Source organism: Rhodotorula paludigena, assembly GCF_050403205.1.
Source record: "Rhodotorula paludigena JCM10292 DNA, Rt_paludigena_JCM10292v1_ctg27, whole genome shotgun sequence".
NCBI classification, from domain to species: Eukaryota; Fungi; Basidiomycota; class Microbotryomycetes; order Sporidiobolales; family Sporidiobolaceae; genus Rhodotorula; species Rhodotorula paludigena.
In genome coordinates, this window is record NW_027481431.1 from 158739 (window position 1) to 177492 (window position 18754).

An 18754-nucleotide genomic window follows, 5' to 3' on the forward strand; every position below is an offset into this window, starting at 1 on the left:
CTCGCTGCTCTAGTACAGCTTCGTCGCCTGGACACGCTCGACGTTGCGGCGATTCTCCCTTCCGCGGCGGTTCTATCTTTACCGTCATCCTCACGAATCTCCGGCGTTGCTGCCTCGGCCAGCCTTTGCGTGTCCACGTTCGGCCTCACTCTGAGCTCGGCCCCCTCTACCAACGCGAGCCTTTCGGCTCAGACCGACGTCGCGAGCATGTTCTTGGATGCCCTCTCGCCGGACACGCTGAAGCGCCTGAATTCCGATCTGACTCTGACGGACTACTCCCCTACGCTTGCACATGTGTCCCGGTCCACCCACCTCGAGTCCGTCACCTTCACATCCCGGGTGGACTTTACCACCCTGCTCGAGCCTTTGACGAGTGCGCTCACCTCGCTTGTCCACCTCCGCTACCTGTCTTTACACAAACCACTGCACAGCAGTGACTGTCCTGAGTGGAGCACCGACCCGGTTTCGTGCGGAGACGTGAGCGCGGAACTCTACAAGCCCTTCTTTGCGGCGCTTCCGCCTTTGCTCGAGATGTTCGGCGACCACCTCTCTGTCCCCGGCGGCCCAAGTAACGCAGACTTGACCGAGTTCCTCCGCACGCGGGTCAACAGCCCGCTGCACTCATTCGTCTACGAGGCGGTGGGAGACTACGGGAGGCGCTGCACGCACAGAGCCAAGAAACTCAAGAACCCCGACGGGAGGGAGCACTGGATCAACGTGCGTTCCCTTTCGCTTTGAACATGCTTCCTCTCCAGTTGCAGCACTGATCCGAGCACTGAACAATCTATTGTTTGTGCTGCAGTATCAATCGAGCGAAGGGTTGTGTCCGTCGTGCAACGGCTTGTCGGCAAATGAGGACGTCTGGGAAATTGAGTCGACAACCTACGAGGTCCCCGAACCGAGCAGGCATCCAAGGCAGGTGTACCGATAGTGTACTGAGGGGGATCGGAGGAGCGAAAGAGAGGTTGGCGCGTTGGCGGCCTCTGCGGTAGGAGGTCTGCCGCAATTCGTGCCGTATTTGCGAGTATCACTGGTACCATTCGCAGCTCGTCTCGCTGTTATATACAGAGCCTGCGAAGAAATGCGAAAGGCGGGCCCGAGACTGGCACTCCGAACCGCTTCGAAGCCGATGGAAGCGCCCGTCTATCTCTACGTACACTTCACAGAAGCTTATCGACCCTGGCAGAGAGCGACGGAAATTCGGGGTCGAGGCGAGACACGGTGTGTGGTGCACACGGCGGTCGCGCTCTCGCCGCACGCGTGCTTTCCGCTGACACCCGGTGCTCGTGAGTGCACGCGAGTCCAGTAACCGCGCGCACGAGCTCACGCACTGGCCCGGCAGCTTTCCCGCCTTCGCCGAGCACCCCTCCCCTCCTCCCCCGTCACCTTCGATTCGGCCCTCGCCTCCCTCGCCGCTGAGCGCCCCCAAGACCGCTTGAACCCCGTACACTGAGCCAGGCAACCATGGTGGACCGCCCCATCGCCTTCCAGGAGCTCCTCCAGGTGCGCACTCGCTCGTCCCCCGCTCGGAACACGCGACGACCGCGTCCCTCCGCCCTCTCGCACGCAGCCCAGGCCAGTGCTGACTGTCCGAGGGACACGCACACAGCTCACGGCGCTCGGGATCCAGCCCGGCTCGATCGGTTTCGCGACCCTCACGCTCGAGTCGGACCGGTTCGTCTGCGTGCGCGAAGAGGTCAACGGCGCAAAGCAGGTCGTCGTGCTCGACCTAAACGACCCTAACAATGTCGTGCGCCGCCCAATCTCGGCCGAGAGCGCCATCATGCACTGGGACGACAAGGTCCTCGCCCTCCGCGGTCCGTCCTCACGCACTCGGCCCTCATGTCGAGTCTCGGCTGACATCCTCGAACCCCTGCAGCCCAGCGCCAGCTCCAGGTGTTCAACATCGAGCTCAAGCAAAAGGTCAGCGCGCACCTGATGGGCGAGGACGTGACGTTCTGGAAGTGGATCTCGCCGACCACCATTGGCATTGTCACCGAGACGGCCGTCTACCACTGGACTTGCTACGCCCCCGCCTCGGCACCCAACACACCCACTTCCGACACGCCCGTCAAGGTCTTTGACCGCCACGCCTCGCTCGCCGGCAACCAGATCATCAACTACCGCGTCACGCCCGACGAGAAGTGGCTCGTCCTTGTTGGCATCTCGAGCAACACGACCAACCCGGCCGGCTTCAAGGTCAAGGGCGCGATGCAGCTGTACTCGAAGGAGCGCGGCGTTTCGCAGCCGATCGAGGGTCATGCCGCTTCCTTTGCCGAGCTCCGCCTCGAGGGCGCGAGCGACGACACGAAGCTCTTTGCGTTCGCCGTGCGAACGGCGACGGGCGCCAAGCTGCACGTCGTCGAGATCGACCACCAGGCGCACCTCCCCACCTACGCCAAGAAGGCCGTCGATGTCTTCTTCCCGCCCGAGGCGACCAACGACTTCCCAGTCGCCATGCAGGTCTCGAAGCGCTACGGCATCGTCTACCTCGTCACCAAGTACGGCTTCATCCACCTGTACGACCTCGAGACGGGCACGTGCCTGTACATGAACCGCATCTCGGGCGAGACCATGTTCACGACGTGTGAGCACCGGGCGACGTCGGGCGTCATCGGCATCAACCGCAAGGGCCAAGTGCTCTCGGTCACGGTTGACGAGGACGTTATGATCCCCTACGTTCTTTCGACGCTCAACAACGTCGAGCTCGCGATTCGCCTCGCCTCGCGCGGCAACCTCCCCGGCGCCGACGACCTCTACCAGCGCCAGTTCTCGCAGCTCTTCCAGTCTGGCGACTACGGCGGTGCGGCCAAGGTCGCAGCCAACTCGCCGCGCGGGATCCTGCGCACGAGCCAGACGATCGACATGTTCAAGAACGTGCCGGCGCAGCAGGGCCAGCTCTCGCCCATCCTCCAGTACTTTGGCATCCTCCTCGAGCGCGGCAAGCTCAACAAGTACGAGTCGCTCGAGCTCGCGCGCCCCGTCCTCGTGCAGGGCCGCAAGCAGCTCCTCGAGAAGTGGCTCAAGGAGGACAAGGTGCGCTGCGAATCTCCCGTCTGTCTCGGCAGATTCGCGCTGACCCTTCTTCCCCCCCTAGATCGAGTGCAGCGAGGAGCTCGGTGACATCGTCCGCGCGCACGATATGACGCTCGCGCTCTCGGTGTACCTCCGCGCGAATGTCCCGAACAAGGTCGTCGCATGCTTTGCCGAGACCGGCCAGTTTGCCAAGATCATCGTCTACGCCAAGCGCGTCAACTACACGCCGGACTACGCCGCACTCCTGCAGCACGTCACCCGCCTCAACCCGGAACACGGTGCCGAGTTTGCGTCGCAGCTCGTCAACGACGAGATGGGCCCGCTCGTCGACGTCGAGCGCGTCGTCGACGTCTTCATGTCGCAGAACATGATTCAGCAGGCGACGAGCTTCCTCCTCGACGCGCTCAAGGACAACAAGCCCGAGCAGGCGCACCTCCAGACGCGCCTCCTCGAGATGAACCTCGTCAACGCGCCGCAGGTCGCCGACGCCATCCTCGGCAACCAGATGTTCTCGCACTACGACCGCCCGCGCATCGCCAACCTCTGCGAGAAGGCTGGTCTCCTCCAGCGCGCGCTCGAGCACTACGAGGACATCAACGACATCAAGCGCGTCGTCGTCCACGCCAACCAGCTTCCCGCTGACGTGCGTCTCGCGCATCTACCTGCCGCGTTGTCTACAGCCGCTGACCCTGCTTGCCCTGCCTGCGCAGTTCCTCGTCGAGTTCTTCGGCCGCCTCACCGTCGAGCAGACGCTCGAGTGCTTCAACGAGATGCTCAAGGTCAACATCCGCCAGAACCTCCAGGTCGTTGTGCAGGCTGCGACCAAGTACTCGGACCTCGTCGGCCCCGTCCGCCTCATTGAGATGTTTGAGAAGTTCAAGACCGCCGAGGGTGCGTCGGATGCTCTGATCGGCAGTCTGAACTAGCTGACGTCTCCGCGGGCACACAGGTCTCTACTACTACCTCGGCTCGATCGTCAACCTTAGCGAGGACTCGGAGGTGCACTTCAAGTACATCCAGGCGGCGACGCGCACGGGCCAGCTCCGCGAGGTCGAGCGCATCGTGCGCGAGTCGAACTACTACAACCCGGAGAAGGTCAAGAACTTCCTCAAGGAGGCCAAACTCCAGGACCAGCTCCCGCTCATCATCGTCTGCGACCGCTTCGACTTTGTGCACGACCTCGTCCTGTACCTGTACCAGAACGGCCTCACCAACTTTATCGAGGTGTACGTCCAGCGCGTCAACTCGGCGCGCACGCCCCAGGTCGTCGGCGGCCTCCTCGACGTCGACTGCGACGAGAACACCATCAAGTCGCTCCTCGCGAGCGTGACCGGCCCCGTCCCCGTCGACGAGCTCGTCGAGGAGGTCGAGAAGCGCAACCGCCTCAAGCTCATCCTGCCCTGGATTGAGGCCAAGGTGCAGAGCGGCGTGCAGGACCCGGCCCTGTACAACGCGCTCGCCAAGATCAAGATCGACTCGAACAATGACCCCGAGTCGTTCCTCAAGGAGAACAACGTGTACGACCCGCTCGTCGTCGGCAAGTACTGCGAGAAGCGCGACCCGTACCTCGCCTACATCGCCTACGCCAAGGGCATGTGCGACGACGAGCTCATCGCCATCACCAACGAGAACGCGATGTACAAGCACCAGGCCCGGTACCTCGTCAAGCGCCGCCGCCTCGAGCTGTGGCAGCAGGTCCTCGACGGCGACAACCTCCACAAGCGCCAGCTCGTCGACCAGGTCGTCGCGACCGCCGTGCCCGAGTCGACCGACCCGGAGGACGTGTCGGTCACGGTCAAGGCGTTCCTCTCGGCCGACCTGCCGTCGGAGCTCATCGAGCTCCTCGAGAAGATCGTGCTCGAGCAGTCGGCCTTCTCCGACAACGCCAACCTCAAGAAGCTCCTCATGCTCACGGCCATCCGCGCCGACAAGGGTCGCGTCATGGGCTACATCGACCGTCTCGAGGGCATCGACGTGCAGGAGATTGCCGGCATCATGATCGAGCACGGCTTGTACGAGGAGGCGTTCACGCTCTACCGCAAACACAGCCTCAACCTCGAGGCGATGAACGTTCTCGTCGAGTACATCGTCTCGATCGACCGCGCGCAGCAGTACGCCGACAAGGTCGACCAGCCCGCCGTGTGGAGCCGCCTCGGTAAGGCACAGCTCGACGGCCTCCGCATCAAGGACGCCATCGACTCGTACCTGCGCGCCGAGGACCCGACCAACTACCTCGAGGTGATCGAGACCGCGTCGCGCGCGGGCAAGCACGACGACCTCGTGCGCTACCTCCAGATGGCGCGCAAGACGCTCCGCGAGCCCGCAATCGACACCGAGCTCGCGGTCTCGTACGCCAAGACGGACCGCCTGCGCGACATGGAGGAGTTCCTCTCGATGACCAACGTCGCCGACCTCCTCTCGGCCGGTGAGAAGGCGTTCGACGCCGAGCTGTACGAGGCGGCCAAGCTCCTCTTCACGAGCATCTCGAACTGGGCCCGCCTCGCGACGACGCTCATCTACCTCGGCGAGAACCAGGCCGCGGTCGACGCTGCGCGCAAGGCCGGCAACACACAGGTGTGGAAGCAGGTCAACGCGGCGTGCATCGAAAAGAAGGAGTTCCGTCTCGCCCAGATCTGCGGTCTCAACCTCATCGTCCACGCCGAGGAGCTCTCGGCGCTCGTCCGTCTGTACGAGTACCGCGGCTACGTCGACGAGCTCATGGCGCTCCTTGAGGCGGGTCTCGGCCTCGAGCGCGCGCACATGGGCATGTTCACCGAGCTCTCGGTCCTTTACGCGAAGGTTTGTTGATCGTGGCGTTTTGCTTTTCTGTGACGACGCTGACATTGCTTCGACCCGCGCTCGCAGTACAAGCCCGAGCGTCTCATGGAGCACCTCAAGCTCTTCTGGTCGCGCATCAGTGCGTTTCGCCGCGTCTGAGTCGCCACTGGGTACACCACTGACTGGTTCTACCGCTCAGACATCCCGAAGGTCCTCCGCGCCGCCGAGCAGGCGCACCTCTGGTCGGAGCTGGTCTTCCTTTACGTCCACTACGACGAGTTCGACAACGCGGCGCTCGCGATGATGGAGCGCGCGGCTGTCGCATGGGAGCACAACCAGTTCAAGGAGGTCGTCGTCAAGGTCGCTAACATCGAGATCTACTACAAGGCGCTCAACTTCTACCTCGAGCAGCAGCCGATGCTGCTGAACGACCTTCTCTCGGCGCTCGCGCCCCGGATTGACCACACGCGCGTTGTCAAGATGTTTGTCAAGGCCGACGAGCTTCCGAGTGCGTTCAAGCTGTGCACCCACTGCCGAGCAAGGCGAGACTGACGGGCATACCCGCTACAGTGATCCGCAACTACCTCATCGCCGTCCAGAAGAACAACATTCCGGCGGTCAACGAGGCGTTCAACGACCTTTTGATCGAGGAGGAGGACTACAAGACGCTGCGCGACTCGATCGACACGAACGATGCCTTCGACTCGACGGCTCTCGCCGCACGGCTCGAGAAGCACGAGCTCCTCGAGTTCCGCCGACGTGCGCTCACCTCCCTCGAATGCTTCTGCTGGCTCTCCATGACTGACGTTCACTCGCTTTACAGTCGCCGCGCACCTCTACTCGAAGAACTCGAAGTGGGAGCGCTCGATCGCGCTCAGCAAGGAGGACAAGCTCTTCAAGGACGCGATCACGACGGCCGCGACCTCAGGCAAGACGGACGTTGCCGAGGACCTCCTGCGATACTTCGCCGAGATCGGCTCGCGCGAGACGTTCGTTGCGACCTTGTTCGCCGCGTTCGACCTCGTCCGGCCCGACGTCGCCGAAGAGCTGTCGTGGCGTCACGCCTTCAGCGACGTCTACATGCCGTACAAGCTCCAGGTTGACCGCCTGCGGACGGAGCAGATGGCCGGGCTTGAGAAGCGGATCCAGGAGCTGTCGACGCGGACGATCGCAAAGGAGGAGCAGGAGGCCGAGGCGCCCATCCTCGGCTTGATGCCGCAGCAGCCGGCAATCGGCTACTACTGAGATGGGAATTGCCGCGTAGATACCCTTCCGTCTGTTCCCCCCGCTGTACCCACTTTTCTTCCCTCTCCAAGCATCTCCTTAGACGAGAGATCACGCGAACGACAGGCAACTCTGTGCTGTAGCTCAAACTTGCTACCACCCTACCGACAGCCGCCACTTCCCGACAATGTCCTCGACGCGCAAGAGAACGCCCGCCGCTGCTCTGCCAGGCCTCCCCACGCCCATTTCGCCTCCTCTCCGGTCCTCCCGTTCAAACACTTCCTCGGCCCACTCTTTGACGCTGACGACGATCTCGCCGCCCCCGCCGTTCGCCGCCGAGGAAGACATGATCGTCCTCCCGCCGTCGAGCTGCACAGTTGCGTCGAGCGCGACGAGGACAAGCTCGAGCGCCGAGCTCGTGACAAGATCCTCGTCCAGCCCGCCATCGTCTTCGTCGTCGCCAGCTGCCGTGCGCGTACGTGCAGCGCGGACCGGCGAAGGCGCGCTCGGCCGGATTGCGAGGACGAAGGCGAGAACTTCGGGGACAATGACGGCGAGAAAGGCGGGCGAGTGACGCGCGGCGTGCACGAGGACGGCGAGAGTCGCAAGGAACTTGCTCAGGAGGAGCGGCTCCAAGAGAATGGGCGCCGACGACCCGCCTGCGTAAGGACCGACGGACGTTGCCCGCGAGGAGAGGGAGGACGTTGCCGTGTCTCGGAGGTAGAGCCAGAAGCGGTTGACGAGGGGCAAGATGAAGGTGTCGGCCGCGAGGGAGGAGTAGGTAGGTTGTGTAGTTGCCGACGCTGAGCGAGAAGCGGCGAGACTCGCTGGCGTTCGAGTCGTCGAGCGGCGCACGGACAACAGCTTCTCCCGCGCCGCGCCGGGGAGCGTCTCCTCGGCGTCCTGGCGCGCTCCGAACAATGCCATTTGCGTGAGATCCTCTGTCAGCGCCTCGAGCGGGCCGGTTTGTCCGCCCGGCGCACTGCCGAGCAGGCGACGATGCAGAGCCGGCGGGAGCTGCTTCGACGGGAACAGCGGCGTCTCGACCCTTTTCTGTTTGTCATCAGGTGCAACAGGCGGAGGGGGCAGGCCGGCGAGTTCGCGAGCTGCCAGGGCGAGGGCGGCAAGAAGGACGTGCCGCTGCGATGTTGAGTAGGCCGTGGTGAAGTACTGCTCAATCACGGCGCTGCCAGACTCGAGTCAGTAGAGGCCCTCAACCGGCCGGCAAATGGAAGAAACATACGGTGCGACATCGGTCGGGCAAGCCGCGATGAGGGCGGTCAGAATGTCCTGCTTGAGACGCTCGAAGTCGTCAAGCTCGAACTGATATCGCAACGCCATAAGCGCGAAGGCGAGGTCGACGGCATTTTCGCCTGTGCCAAGAAGCCGTCAGTCTCGCGGCGGCCTTGAAATCGCAAACTAGAATAGAGATACGCACGCAGCTCGCCTCCCCACCCGGTCTTGCGGCGCACAAGCGCCTCTCCCTCCTTGAGCCCCATCTCGACCCTCTCCGCCTCTCCGTCCGCCTCCTCCTTCGCACCCTGCGGGTCCTGCCCGCGCAGGTACGCCGCCAACTCGGGGATGTAGACGGGCGGGCGCAGCTTTCCTCGCCGACGCGTCTGGCTCGCGCTGCCTGCGGGGCCAGACGTCGCAGACGACTGAGACGGGATTGCGGAGTGGTAGAGAGAGGGGTCGGCGGAGGAGAGCGCTTCGAGCGTCGAGTCGGAAGGAGCCGGCGGAAGCGGGTAAGGCGTGAGGTCGTCATCAGACTCGTTGTCGCTGTCAATGATGGAGATGAGCGGGCGCCGCGGTGCTGGCCCGACTGCTGGCTCGTCAACCGAAGTTGCCCGCATCGGGGTCGAGTTGACCTTGACGCTCGGCGCCTGACGAGGCGGGCTGGCATCCTCGTTCGCATACCTCCGCCGCAGCACGTCTTGCCAGCCCTCCTTTTTCTCGCCCTGACCGACCCGCTTCAACGCCTCGCGCAAGGCACGCGCCTTGACTTGCGCGGGCGCGTCGCCCGACCAGATCTCGTCGCCAAAGCTGAGCGGCTTCAGCTCGCCCTCGAGCTTGACCGTCCGAGCCGAGACGACCTCGGCGACGAGCATGCCGAGGAGGCGTGAGAGCGGATCGACGAGCGACAGGTGCGTCGAGATGGCGGAGAGGAAGGCAGGAGAGCGAGAGAGCGTGACGAGATCGGCGTGGTGGGGCGGGAGCGAGACGACGAGGTGCAGGAACAGTGAGGTCAAGACTGCAAGCTTAAAGACAGTCAGCGTGAAACGGACCGTGGGCTGGAACGGGAACGCACAAAGACGCCGTGAGTCGCTCCCGCTGCGGATCTCCTCTCGCCCGCCCCAGATGTCCATGACGGCCTGCAAGAGCGCCGTCTTGGCGCTCACCTCGTCGCCTGCCCATCGGACCACGGTGGGTGCGACGATCTCGGCCTCCCACCTCGCATTCGGCTCGAAGAGGACGCCAAGCGCCGCTCGCCAGATGTGCGCATTCGACGGCGCCAACGGTCCCACCAGAGCATCGAGCACGAAGGCGGCTGCGCGGGGCTCTGCACCGCTCGCAGAATCGCCGCTCGGCTTCGACAAGTCCCTGCTGAGCGCCTGCAGGACGAGGCGGACCCAGCGGCTCAGGTCGCGCTCCGATAGCTCAGCGGCGAGCTTGCGCCAGATCTCGGTGTGGCGGTGCCGCTGTAGGAGGTCGGCGGCGGGGGAAGGAAAGGTGGATGACGGGAGGATGCGAGGCACGAGACGCGGGAGAGCGGTCTGAAGGAAGGTTGGGAAGGAAAGCAGGGCGGCGAGCGGTTGCGCGAGGACGGCAGGGTAGGCCGGGATCGACTGGTCGGCGGCCAGGTCCCAGAGTAGTTCGAGATGGGAGGCAGCTAGAGTTGCCGAGTATGAACTGCACGACCGCGGGTCAATCTCAATCGCGAAATGGAGCGGAAAGTACCGCACCTCTCCTCGAGCGCCGTAGGCAGCTGACCGAGTCGATTCTTCTCCTTACTGCTGCCCCAAGCGTTTGCCACTCGAGTCGGGACCACAAGCACATCCTTGAGTCCGTGCTCCCAGCGCGACAGGCTCGCCGGGTCCACCTCGTCCTCGTCGTCAGCGGCTGCCCCGCTCGAAGCCGAATCTGCCGCACAAAAGGTCGCGCGATACAGCTGTCGTACGCCGAAACCTGCTGACAGTTGGACAAGCAGAGACGCGATGATTTCGAGGGATCGTGGGCGAAGTGTTGCGGCCGACTTGACGGAAAGAAGGGAGGAAAGGACAGCGTAGGCGGATAGGGCGACGTCATTTGCTAGGTTCGCTGCCGCATTTGCGCTCGTGCTCGCCGATCCCGGGAGAAAGAAACGTTCGAACACGGCGATCGCTGCGCGGCCCTCGTCCGCTTCGAGCGCGCCCTCCCAGTCGGGCCAGACTCGTTCGACGAGGACCTTCTGCACGAGCCCGAGCTGGCGCTTGACGAACCGACTCGCATCTATGCTGCCGTCGGCTTCGCCATGTCGACTCGCCAGGGTTCGGAGGTCTGGCAGCGCATTGAGCGCGCAAAGAGGCGGGACGAGCAGGTCAAGGAGCTGTGACGTCGACGCGAGCGGCTCTGCCAGTCGGGAAGGCAGAGAGCTGCTGGTCGCGAGTGGCGAAGCCTGTAGGACAGCTATGTCAGTGAGGAACGAAAACAAGCGCGAGAGAGCGGTGTGCACCTCCATCACGCTCGTCGCCCAGCTCAACTCAAGTGGCCGGCTTCAGCGTCCTTCGTGACCTGCTTGAACGTGTACATCCCATCAGTACCTGCGACGGGGCCAGGCTCGAGGCTGTGCAGTTCCTTCGAGACAATCCCGCAGATGCTGCCAGCCAGCGCAAGCTGTAAGCCAGCGAAAGACGAGCAAGCGCGCGTTGTCCGGTCATCAGCACCTGCGCGCCGAGCCTGAGCTGCTCGGTGGTCGCCATGCACGCTGCGTGCCGACTTACGCTCGAGTGCACCGCCTCAACTGATGAACGTCGTCCCGCAACGGAGACGCCGGCGGGAGGGACCGCAGGGCGTGGAACGGCACCTAAGCTGTAAAGAGAGAACCTCACCCTTGCACAAGTACTCGCGGAACGGAGAGCGACGGAGCGGGCGAGGCGGCGGAGTTGAAGCTGTCCTCGCGGTTGCTCTTTGCAGTCTTGCGTGCTCGTGCAGCTGTACAGGATGACCAGCGAGCGTGCACTCGGTCTCTACGAACGCTACTCGCTCGCCCGCAGCCAGGCAGGCGTCGCTCCCATCGTCGCCTTCACCGCGACGCTCCCCGCCGACAAGGTCGACGCGCAAGCCGTGTCCACCGCCGTCGCCCAGCTCCTCGCCCGCTACCCGCTCCTGTCGTGCACTGTCGCCGGTGTCGCGACCGTCAAGCCGCACTACGTCCACGCGGAAGGAATCAAGCCGGACGACATCTTCGTCGAGGATGCCGAGGTGGGGGCCACCGTCACCGAGGCACTCCTCGAAGCGCTCCAAGCGGGAGCTCAGATCGACGTTGTGAAAGGTCCACTATGGCGCGTCAAGCTTGCTGGGACGGATGCGCAGGGTCGCCGCCGCATCTCGCTCACCGCGCACCACGTCCTCTCCGACGGGTCGTCGACGCGCAACCTCTTTGCCGAGCTCCTCTCCCTCTTGCGCCAGGACTCCGCGACTCAGGGCTCTCCGACTGCCTTCCCGCCGAGCCTTGAAGAGTCGGTCGACGTGCGCCCTTCGTCCTGGACCATGGTCAAGGTCGTCTACTCGGAGCTTCTCGCGCCCAAGCTGCCCGCCTTTCTGCGTCCCGCGACCCCGACTATCTTCCCCAACCCTCCGCTTGCTCCGCCCTTTGAGCAGCAGACTGCGCTCAAGCACCTCTCGCTCCCCGGTTCGCTCGTCGATGGGCTCAAGTCGATCGGCAAATCGCACAACATCGCCACGCTCCACCCGGTCCTCTACATCTCCGCGCTCGCCGCGCTGTCCTCGACGCTAGCCGACGGATCCGGCACCGCGCCGCACCTCGTCGGCGACTCGCCCGTCTCGCTCCGCTCCGCTTCGGCCGGGCACCCGACCTGCACGGGAAACTACGTCTCGTCCATCTCGACGCCGCACCCCGCCCTCTCGCCCTCGTCCGAGCGCTTTTGGCCCGCCTGCGCAGAGTACGCTCAGCGACTGATTGACCCGGCCGCGCGCAAAGCCGCGCTCGAGGGCATGGGCATGCTCGCGTATGTGCCCGACGGGCTCGACCCGTTGCGCGCGGGCAAGACCAAGTTTGATGCGTGGCTCGAGGACGGCCTGCGCAAGGCCGAGCCGTGGAGCGCGAGCTTTGAGGTGTCCAACTTGGGCGTGCTGCCGGCGACGGGGTGGGAGGGCGACGAGGGGCTCGAGGATCTCGCATGGGCGCAGGCGGGCATGTGCATCGGCCCGGCGTTGACCATCAATGTGCGCTGTCTTGCATCCTCTCTCTTGGAAGGCCGGAAACTGAGGTTATACCGTGAGCAGCCTGTCGCGGTCCGCGGTGGCAACCTCGCCATCACCCTCACCTACCGCCAGAACGCCATCGACGGACAGTATGTCTCGGCCTTCTGGACTGCCTTCGAACGTGTTTTGCGCCGCGCAGCCGAGGGCCAGCTTGCGCAGGACGCTACTTTCGCGCAGGCGTCCGAGGAGTGAACGCTGTCCGTTGCGTCTACTAGACCGTACACCGTAGAGCTTACTCGTGCTGTGCGCTACACCTGCTGGCATCTCTAGTCCGTCTCAAGCACCCCACCTACCCCTAGCATCTCCGCCTAATCAGTCTTTGCTCGTAGCGACTTAATCAGCCTGTTCGTGCCGTAATAACCTGCCTGTCTTGCGCTTGTCTTTGGGAGCGTTGGTGATGACTCGCACGCGTCGAAGCAACCACAGAGCCTTGATCGACGGAAGCTGCCGTTCAAGCATTCTCCGCAGCATCTCGGACCTTTGGAAGGATCGGGATGGACTTTTTGCACAAACGCAGACTCGTACTGCGTGGATCAATCGCGTTAGCTCTGTCAGGCAGACCCCAGAACAGGGCAAAGGTCGCACCAACAGCAGAAAACGACGGAAGGCAGTTACGTCTCAGAGCGTCTTGAGGACGCAGTACCTGCGCGAGCTTCTAGGTGAGCAACATAAATATTCAGAAGCAACGAGAGCGAACGCGTACACATCGGTCCCCCAGCCGTACATCGAGACGAGGTCGAGCGACCCGCCAAAGTACGAGCTGTAGATCCGCGACAGCGGCAGTCTGCACGCCAGCACGGCATCAGCACGCGGCGCTCGCCCTCGGACACAAGATGCCGACGCACCCAAAGCCCAGTCCGGCAAGCGTCCCCACGTTGGTTTGCAGCGCCGACTCGCCGCCCTCTGGCCCGCCGCCGACCCCGCCGAGGTAGCCTGCGTTCGTCGTGCCGCCATACGTCGCGGCCGGCGAGTCCGGGTCCGAATCGGGATCGGGCAGGACGGGAACAGAGGTGAAGGCGTAGCTGAAGATGTTGCGCACATTCTCGGGCGCTGCAAGGAGCGAGAACGGGTAGGTCAGATGATCGCTTCTCGAAGAACAGGGAATGAAGAGGACGCACGGACTCCGCCGCCGCGGTCGCGTATCCGGATCGTCATCGCGCCAGGCACCGTGCTGACGGTGATGAGGACCTCTGGAAAGTCGCTCTTGAGCATGTGGGCGTGCGGGAGGTCTTCGAACCGGAACACGCTCGGGTCCTTCTCCTCGGGCTTGGGCACGTTGTACTCGACCGTCGCGCGGAACGCGTTCTTGAGCAGCTCGGTCAGGATGTACTCGAGGTGCGAGCCGACCGATCCGACCGTCATGTCGGGCGAGCCGCCTTCGATGCGGTAGCCCGGTGCGACACCATACGTCGACTCGCAGAGTAGCGTGACATACTCAGCGCAGTTGTGGATGAGGTCGTACGGGCTGAGCGCGAGATCGAGAACGCCGACGCGACTGGCGCTGAGGGAGGATGAGGGCGGTCGAGCAGACGGTTCCACGCGTGGATCGTTGGGCTGAACAATGACGGTGTCGGAAGAGGAGGAAGCGGAGGAGGGAGAGGATGGGCGTAGGAACGGGAGGGACGCGGCAGAGAGGGAGAGGTGCTGCTCGGCCACTGTCAACGGAACCGGTCAACGACAAATGCTCAGGTCGTGGGCTCATCGTGTCGAACGCAACGACGGCGAGCCGACGATGCAGGACGAGGGCGAAATCACGCACTGAGGCGGAGCGAAATGCGATTGCGGATCGCGCGGTCAAGGAATTCGGTGATGGTCGCGTCAGGCAGGTACTTGCGAGATTCCTTGAAGCCTACAAAACATCTGTGTCAGCTGCTTTGCGCAGTCGAGGCGAAACGGGTCGAGGCACGCACCTTTGGCGAGCAAGGGAATGTTATCACGGTGCTCCTCGACCATTTGTGCGAGACCCTTGCACAGGCGATCGTTGTCGGCGAGTGTGCGGACTTCGGGGACAGTGCTGAGGTCGAAGAAGGCCTTGGAGTACAGCTGGTGCACCTTGGCGAGCGAAGGGTTGGTTGCGGGCAGGTACGGGAGCGAGAGGTGTTGCGAGACCTGCAGGAGAGAAAGGCGCTCAGTGCTGCAGCAGATGTCGCAGAGAGATAGCTACAAACCCTGCGGGCCAGTCCAGCCAGGAGCTCCTTGCGGGTGCGCTCTGCCGACTGCAGCAAGGTCGGCTCGTCGAGGGGAGGGTTGCCGTACGCCGTCAGATCGGCAAAGGTGACGGTTCTGGTCGGGCTCTGGGCATAGTGTGCGAGCAGTGCTTGCGGCGATACGCTCGCTGGCGGTGCAGGCGTCGCTGCGGGAGCGATCGACGACGAGGACCGGCGATGAGCGCATCCAGCTGCGACGGCCAGGCGGGCACTGCAGGGCGCTGTAGCGCTTCGATAGAGTGCCGCAGACCGCGCAGCAGCGGTCGCACGGCGCAGCATGGCGAACAGAGCGTTGACAAAGTGTACTGAAGTCAAGCGGTGCGCCGCAACCACCCCAGTTGGGCCGTTGACTCTCTCCAAAGTAATCCGCCGCCGAGTTTGATGAATCTCTGAGCGCTTGATCCGAGCGCTGCTTCAACACGAAAGCGAAAAAGGAACGACGTAGCGATGCAGATGCGAGGGGAACAACAGCACGAGAAGTACAACGCGACAGGGGTGCGAAGGTGAAGGCAGTACGTGGTATAGGTACTCTGTCGGGGCCAGATCATGGCACAGCAGGTAAAGGAACGTCGGGAACAGGCGTAAAGGCATTCTGCGTCCCGTAGTAGACGCGCGAGCCGACTTCGCCGACAACCCAGTCGAGACCAGCGAGGATGCGCGGGTCTGCCTTGCCACAGCGGTTGGACAGGTGCAAGGTGGAAGAGGCTGGTGTGCCGTTGGGGCTTGATGGTCGGGCAGGCGAAGATGCGCCGGCAGGCGAAGAGGGCGCGGCGTATCGAGCTGAGCAAGGCTGGATCGACCAGTGGTGCGACGAACTGAGAGCTGGAAGATCCAATGCCTATGTGCGCGCCAGTCAGTGGCGTCCGTTGATGAAGCGTGGCCAGTAGAGCAGACCTACAGTCGAAATCTCGTCGACTGTCATTGCGTTGCCAATGTCTTGCTTGTTGGCAAAGACGAGCAGACTTGCTCCCATCAGACGCTGTGTATCAGAAAGGGATGACTGTCAGTGTGCCAGCTGTTCTAGCGAGAATCGACGCGGTCAGCGAAGGAAGCGAAACGCACCTCCTCCTTGAGCAGCTCGTGCAGCTCCTTCCGGCAGTCCTCCATCCGCGCCCGGTCAGAAGAGTCGACCACCCAGATGACTGCGTCCGTTTGCTCGAAGTAGTTTCGCCAGTAGGGACGAAGGGAAGTCTGGCCACCGATATCCCCTGTAGACGAAGAGCAAGCGGGTCAACCTTCCGCTCTGCCGGCTTCAAGCCGCGCGGGTGTAAACGTCAGAGAAGATTGTAACGCACAGACGTTCAAGCTGTAGCCTTGGTGCACGATGGTGCGGATGTTGAAGCCCAGCGTCGGGCTCACCTCGTCAACGTCCTCGCCCAGGATAGCCTTGCAGATGGTCGTCTTGCCCGCATTGTCCAGCCCGCTACATTGCAAGTCTCAAGCAGGGTCAAGCGGGCGTAGGACGAGCGAGAGACGGCGCGACGCACAGCATGAGGATGCGGACCTGCTTCTCCTTGAGGCGCGCCTTGCGGATAATGGTGAGCAGGCCCATCGAGCTGATTGAGCTGACAGCGCGGTGCTCCAATCCTCTGCTGGCTCGATTCGCCGACGAGCGGTGCTGTGACGGCGGAAGCAGCACCGCCTCCTCCTCGTCCTGATGAAGCCGGGGAGCGGCGACTGCGAGACTTACTGCAAAACGGACTTGGAGCGACTGGCACGAGCACCGGTAGAGTGCGAACAGAGCACAGCACCGCGACTTGCTCTCCCTCTCGTGCAGAAGGACAGCGACATCGAGGAGTGCGGGCGAAAGTGCATGGCAGGCGCACCTCGTGAAAGTGTGCGGGTAGAACGAGTACACTAAGACTACAGGGGTAACACGCAGAGGGCACACACCAGTAGGTAACCGAAAGAGGGATGACTCTATGCGAACGAGGAGAGAGGAGCCGGAGAGGGTGGATGGCGATGAGAGGGGGAGGTCGCCTTTTCAGACCGAGCAAGCAGATGCGACGACGATTAGTCGAAGGTCATCTTCTTGCCGGCCGGGGCAGCAGCACCGCCCGAGCGGGCGTTGCCGGCACCCGAGCTGCGGCCACCCCAGCCCGAGTCGCCGCCGCGGCCACCACGGCCACCGCGCCCGCCGCCACGGCCACCACGGTCGTTGAAGCCACCACGGCCGCCACGGCCGCCGCCGCGACCGCCGCGGTCGTTGAAGCCGCCGCGCCCGCCGCCACGCCCGCCGCCGAAGCCGCCCTGCTGGCGCTCACCACGGGGCTGAAGAGAAGGGAGCAAGTCAGTCTCGAGTAGCGAGGAGCAGAGAGGGATACGAGCGTACCTGCGAGTAGTCAAGGCGGAGCTTGCGACCGTCGATCGCAACACCCTCACCGCTGGCGTCGGGGCCACCAGCGGTGACCGCCGCCTCGGAGCCCTCGATCGACGAGAACTCGACGTAGCCGAAGCCCTTGGGGCGGCCCGACTCGGGGTCGGTGGGGAGACGGACAGACGAGACGTCGCCAAAGTCGGCGAACGCGGTCCAGACGGCGTCCTCGGTGGCCGAGAAGGGGAGGTTGCCGACGAAGAGGGTCGTCGTGGGCGGGCCCGAGAGCTTGTCGTTGAACTGCTTCTTGCGGTCCTGGCCCTGCTCGCGCGGCGCGCGGGGCGTCGTGATGTCGACCTTGATGGCGCGGCCGTCAACCTCCTTGCCAGCGAGCTCGAGGGCCTTCTTGGCGCCCTCAGCGTTGGTGAACTCGACGTAGCCGAAACCGCGCGAGCGGCCCGAGTCGCGGTCGGTGACGACGCGCGCCGAAACAACCTCGCCGCACTCGGCGAACTCGGACTGGAGCCAGTCGTTGTCGACGTTCCACGAGAGCTGGCCGACGAAGACGGTGGTCGACTCGCCCGCCTCGGCGCCGTCGGCCTCGACCTTGGCCTTCTTCGCCGGTGCCTCCGACTCCTCGGCAGCGCGCTTCTTGCTCTCCTTGGGCGCCTCCGCCATCTTCTCGTCCTCGTCGTCACTCGAGTCGCTGCTGTCGTCCGAGTCGGACTGTCGATCGGAGAGGGTCAGCTTCAAGTGACGTTGAGGACGGAGCAAACTGCACGCACGCTCGAGTCCGAGTCCGAGTCGGCCTTCTTCTCCTCAGCCTTGGCCGGGGCAGCCTCCTTCTGCAACGTGAAGCAAGTCAGTATCGGCAACAGCGCGCGTGAAGACGAGCGCCGCACCTTCTCCTCCTCCTCATCGCTCGAGTCGTCCGACGAGTCGTCGCTCGACGACTCGGCAGCCTCAGCAACGGCAGCGGCAGCCTTGCCGACGGCCTTCTTGCCGTTCTCGGCGGCCTTGCCGACGACAGCGGCGCCCTTCTTCGCGGTCTCGGTGGCCTTGGCAGCGACCTCCTTGACGACCTTGGCGGGCTGCAGATTCGTAGGCGTGAGTGTTGAGCGAACAGGGGAGGAAGAAGCAGGACACACCTCGTCGTCCGAGTCGCTCGAGTCCGAGTCCGAGTCCGACGACTCCTCCTTCTTCGCAGCGGCCTTGCCGTTCGTCTTGGCAGCGGGCTTCTCGTCCTCGCTCGACGACTCGTCCGACGAGTCGTCCGAGCTGTCCGACGAGTCGGACGAGTCGTCCTTCTTGGCAGCAGCGGCGGCGGCAGCGGCAGCGGCGCGCTCCTCCTCCTCGCGCTTCTTACGCTCCTCCTCCTTGCGGGCAGCCTCCTTGGCGGCCTTCTTCTCGGCCTTCTTGTCAACCTTGACCGGGGTCGAGGTCGCGGCGGCGGTCGCCGACGACTTGGTCTTCTTCGACTCCTTGGTCGGCTTAGTGGAGGTGGACTTGCCCATCGTAGCTAGGTAAAGGCTGGAAAGGGCGAGGCGGTGTGAGGGAGAGGGTGAGAGGCGGGGCGGCGAGCGAGCGAGGCGAGCAAGACGAGCAGCAGGGAGGAGCGCGGGTACCGGTCAGCTGGGGTGCTCTGAGCACGGGTGCAGGTAAAGAGCTACGACGTACAGGGAAAGGGCGGGAGCCGAAGTGGCGGTGGGAG

At 63.9% G+C, this 18754-nt stretch overlaps 6 protein-coding genes across 6 annotated transcripts; 2 read left to right on the forward strand and 4 right to left on the reverse strand.

Moving 5' to 3' along the window:
* Window positions 1-1464: 1464 nt before the first annotated feature.
* CHC1 (clathrin heavy chain) lies at window positions 1465-7059 on the forward strand (the record flags this gene model as incomplete). Its single annotated transcript, XM_076649736.1, has 10 exons — window positions 1465-1503; window positions 1610-1817; window positions 1880-3036; window positions 3098-3679; window positions 3747-3927; window positions 3986-5835; window positions 5902-5953; window positions 6014-6322; window positions 6385-6573; window positions 6638-7059. 10 exons carry the CDS (start codon window positions 1465-1467, stop codon window positions 7057-7059), a joined length of 4989 nt encoding a protein of 1662 aa, XP_076504726.1.
* Window positions 7060-7191: 132 nt separating this feature from the next.
* Window positions 7192-10756, reverse strand: TEL2 (Tel2p; the record flags this gene model as incomplete). Its single annotated transcript, XM_076649737.1, has 6 exons — window positions 7192-8224; window positions 8282-8411; window positions 8477-9289; window positions 9347-9948; window positions 10002-10693; window positions 10751-10756. The coding sequence occupies 6 exons, from the start codon at window positions 10754-10756 to the stop codon at window positions 7192-7194; spliced, it is 3276 nt and encodes a 1091-aa protein (XP_076504727.1).
* Window positions 10757-11238: 482 nt separating this feature from the next.
* JCM10292_007009 (uncharacterized protein) lies at window positions 11239-12714 on the forward strand (the record flags this gene model as incomplete). The annotated part of the gene is made up of 2 exons (XM_076649738.1): window positions 11239-12483; window positions 12544-12714. 2 exons carry the CDS (start codon window positions 11239-11241, stop codon window positions 12712-12714), a joined length of 1416 nt encoding a protein of 471 aa, XP_076504728.1.
* Window positions 12715-13140: 426 nt separating this feature from the next.
* JCM10292_007010 (alpha-ketoacid dehydrogenase kinase family protein) lies at window positions 13141-15008 on the reverse strand (the record flags this gene model as incomplete). Its single annotated transcript, XM_076649739.1, has 8 exons — window positions 13141-13165; window positions 13226-13306; window positions 13368-13572; window positions 13641-14177; window positions 14282-14371; window positions 14433-14631; window positions 14691-14875; window positions 14999-15008. The coding sequence occupies 8 exons, from the start codon at window positions 15006-15008 to the stop codon at window positions 13141-13143; spliced, it is 1332 nt and encodes a 443-aa protein (XP_076504729.1).
* Window positions 15009-15273: 265 nt separating this feature from the next.
* JCM10292_007011 (ADP-ribosylation factor-like protein 2) lies at window positions 15274-16281 on the reverse strand (the record flags this gene model as incomplete). Its single annotated transcript, XM_076649740.1, has 5 exons — window positions 15274-15567; window positions 15628-15708; window positions 15792-15937; window positions 16025-16152; window positions 16217-16281. The coding sequence occupies 5 exons, from the start codon at window positions 16279-16281 to the stop codon at window positions 15274-15276; spliced, it is 714 nt and encodes a 237-aa protein (XP_076504730.1).
* A 461-nt stretch (window positions 16282-16742) lies between these two features.
* On the reverse strand, window positions 16743-18557 carry JCM10292_007012 (uncharacterized protein; the record flags this gene model as incomplete). Its single annotated transcript, XM_076649741.1, has 5 exons — window positions 16743-17000; window positions 17062-17769; window positions 17829-17888; window positions 17946-18134; window positions 18192-18557. 5 exons carry the CDS (start codon window positions 18555-18557, stop codon window positions 16743-16745), a joined length of 1581 nt encoding a protein of 526 aa, XP_076504731.1.
* Window positions 18558-18754: the final 197 nt, after the last annotated feature.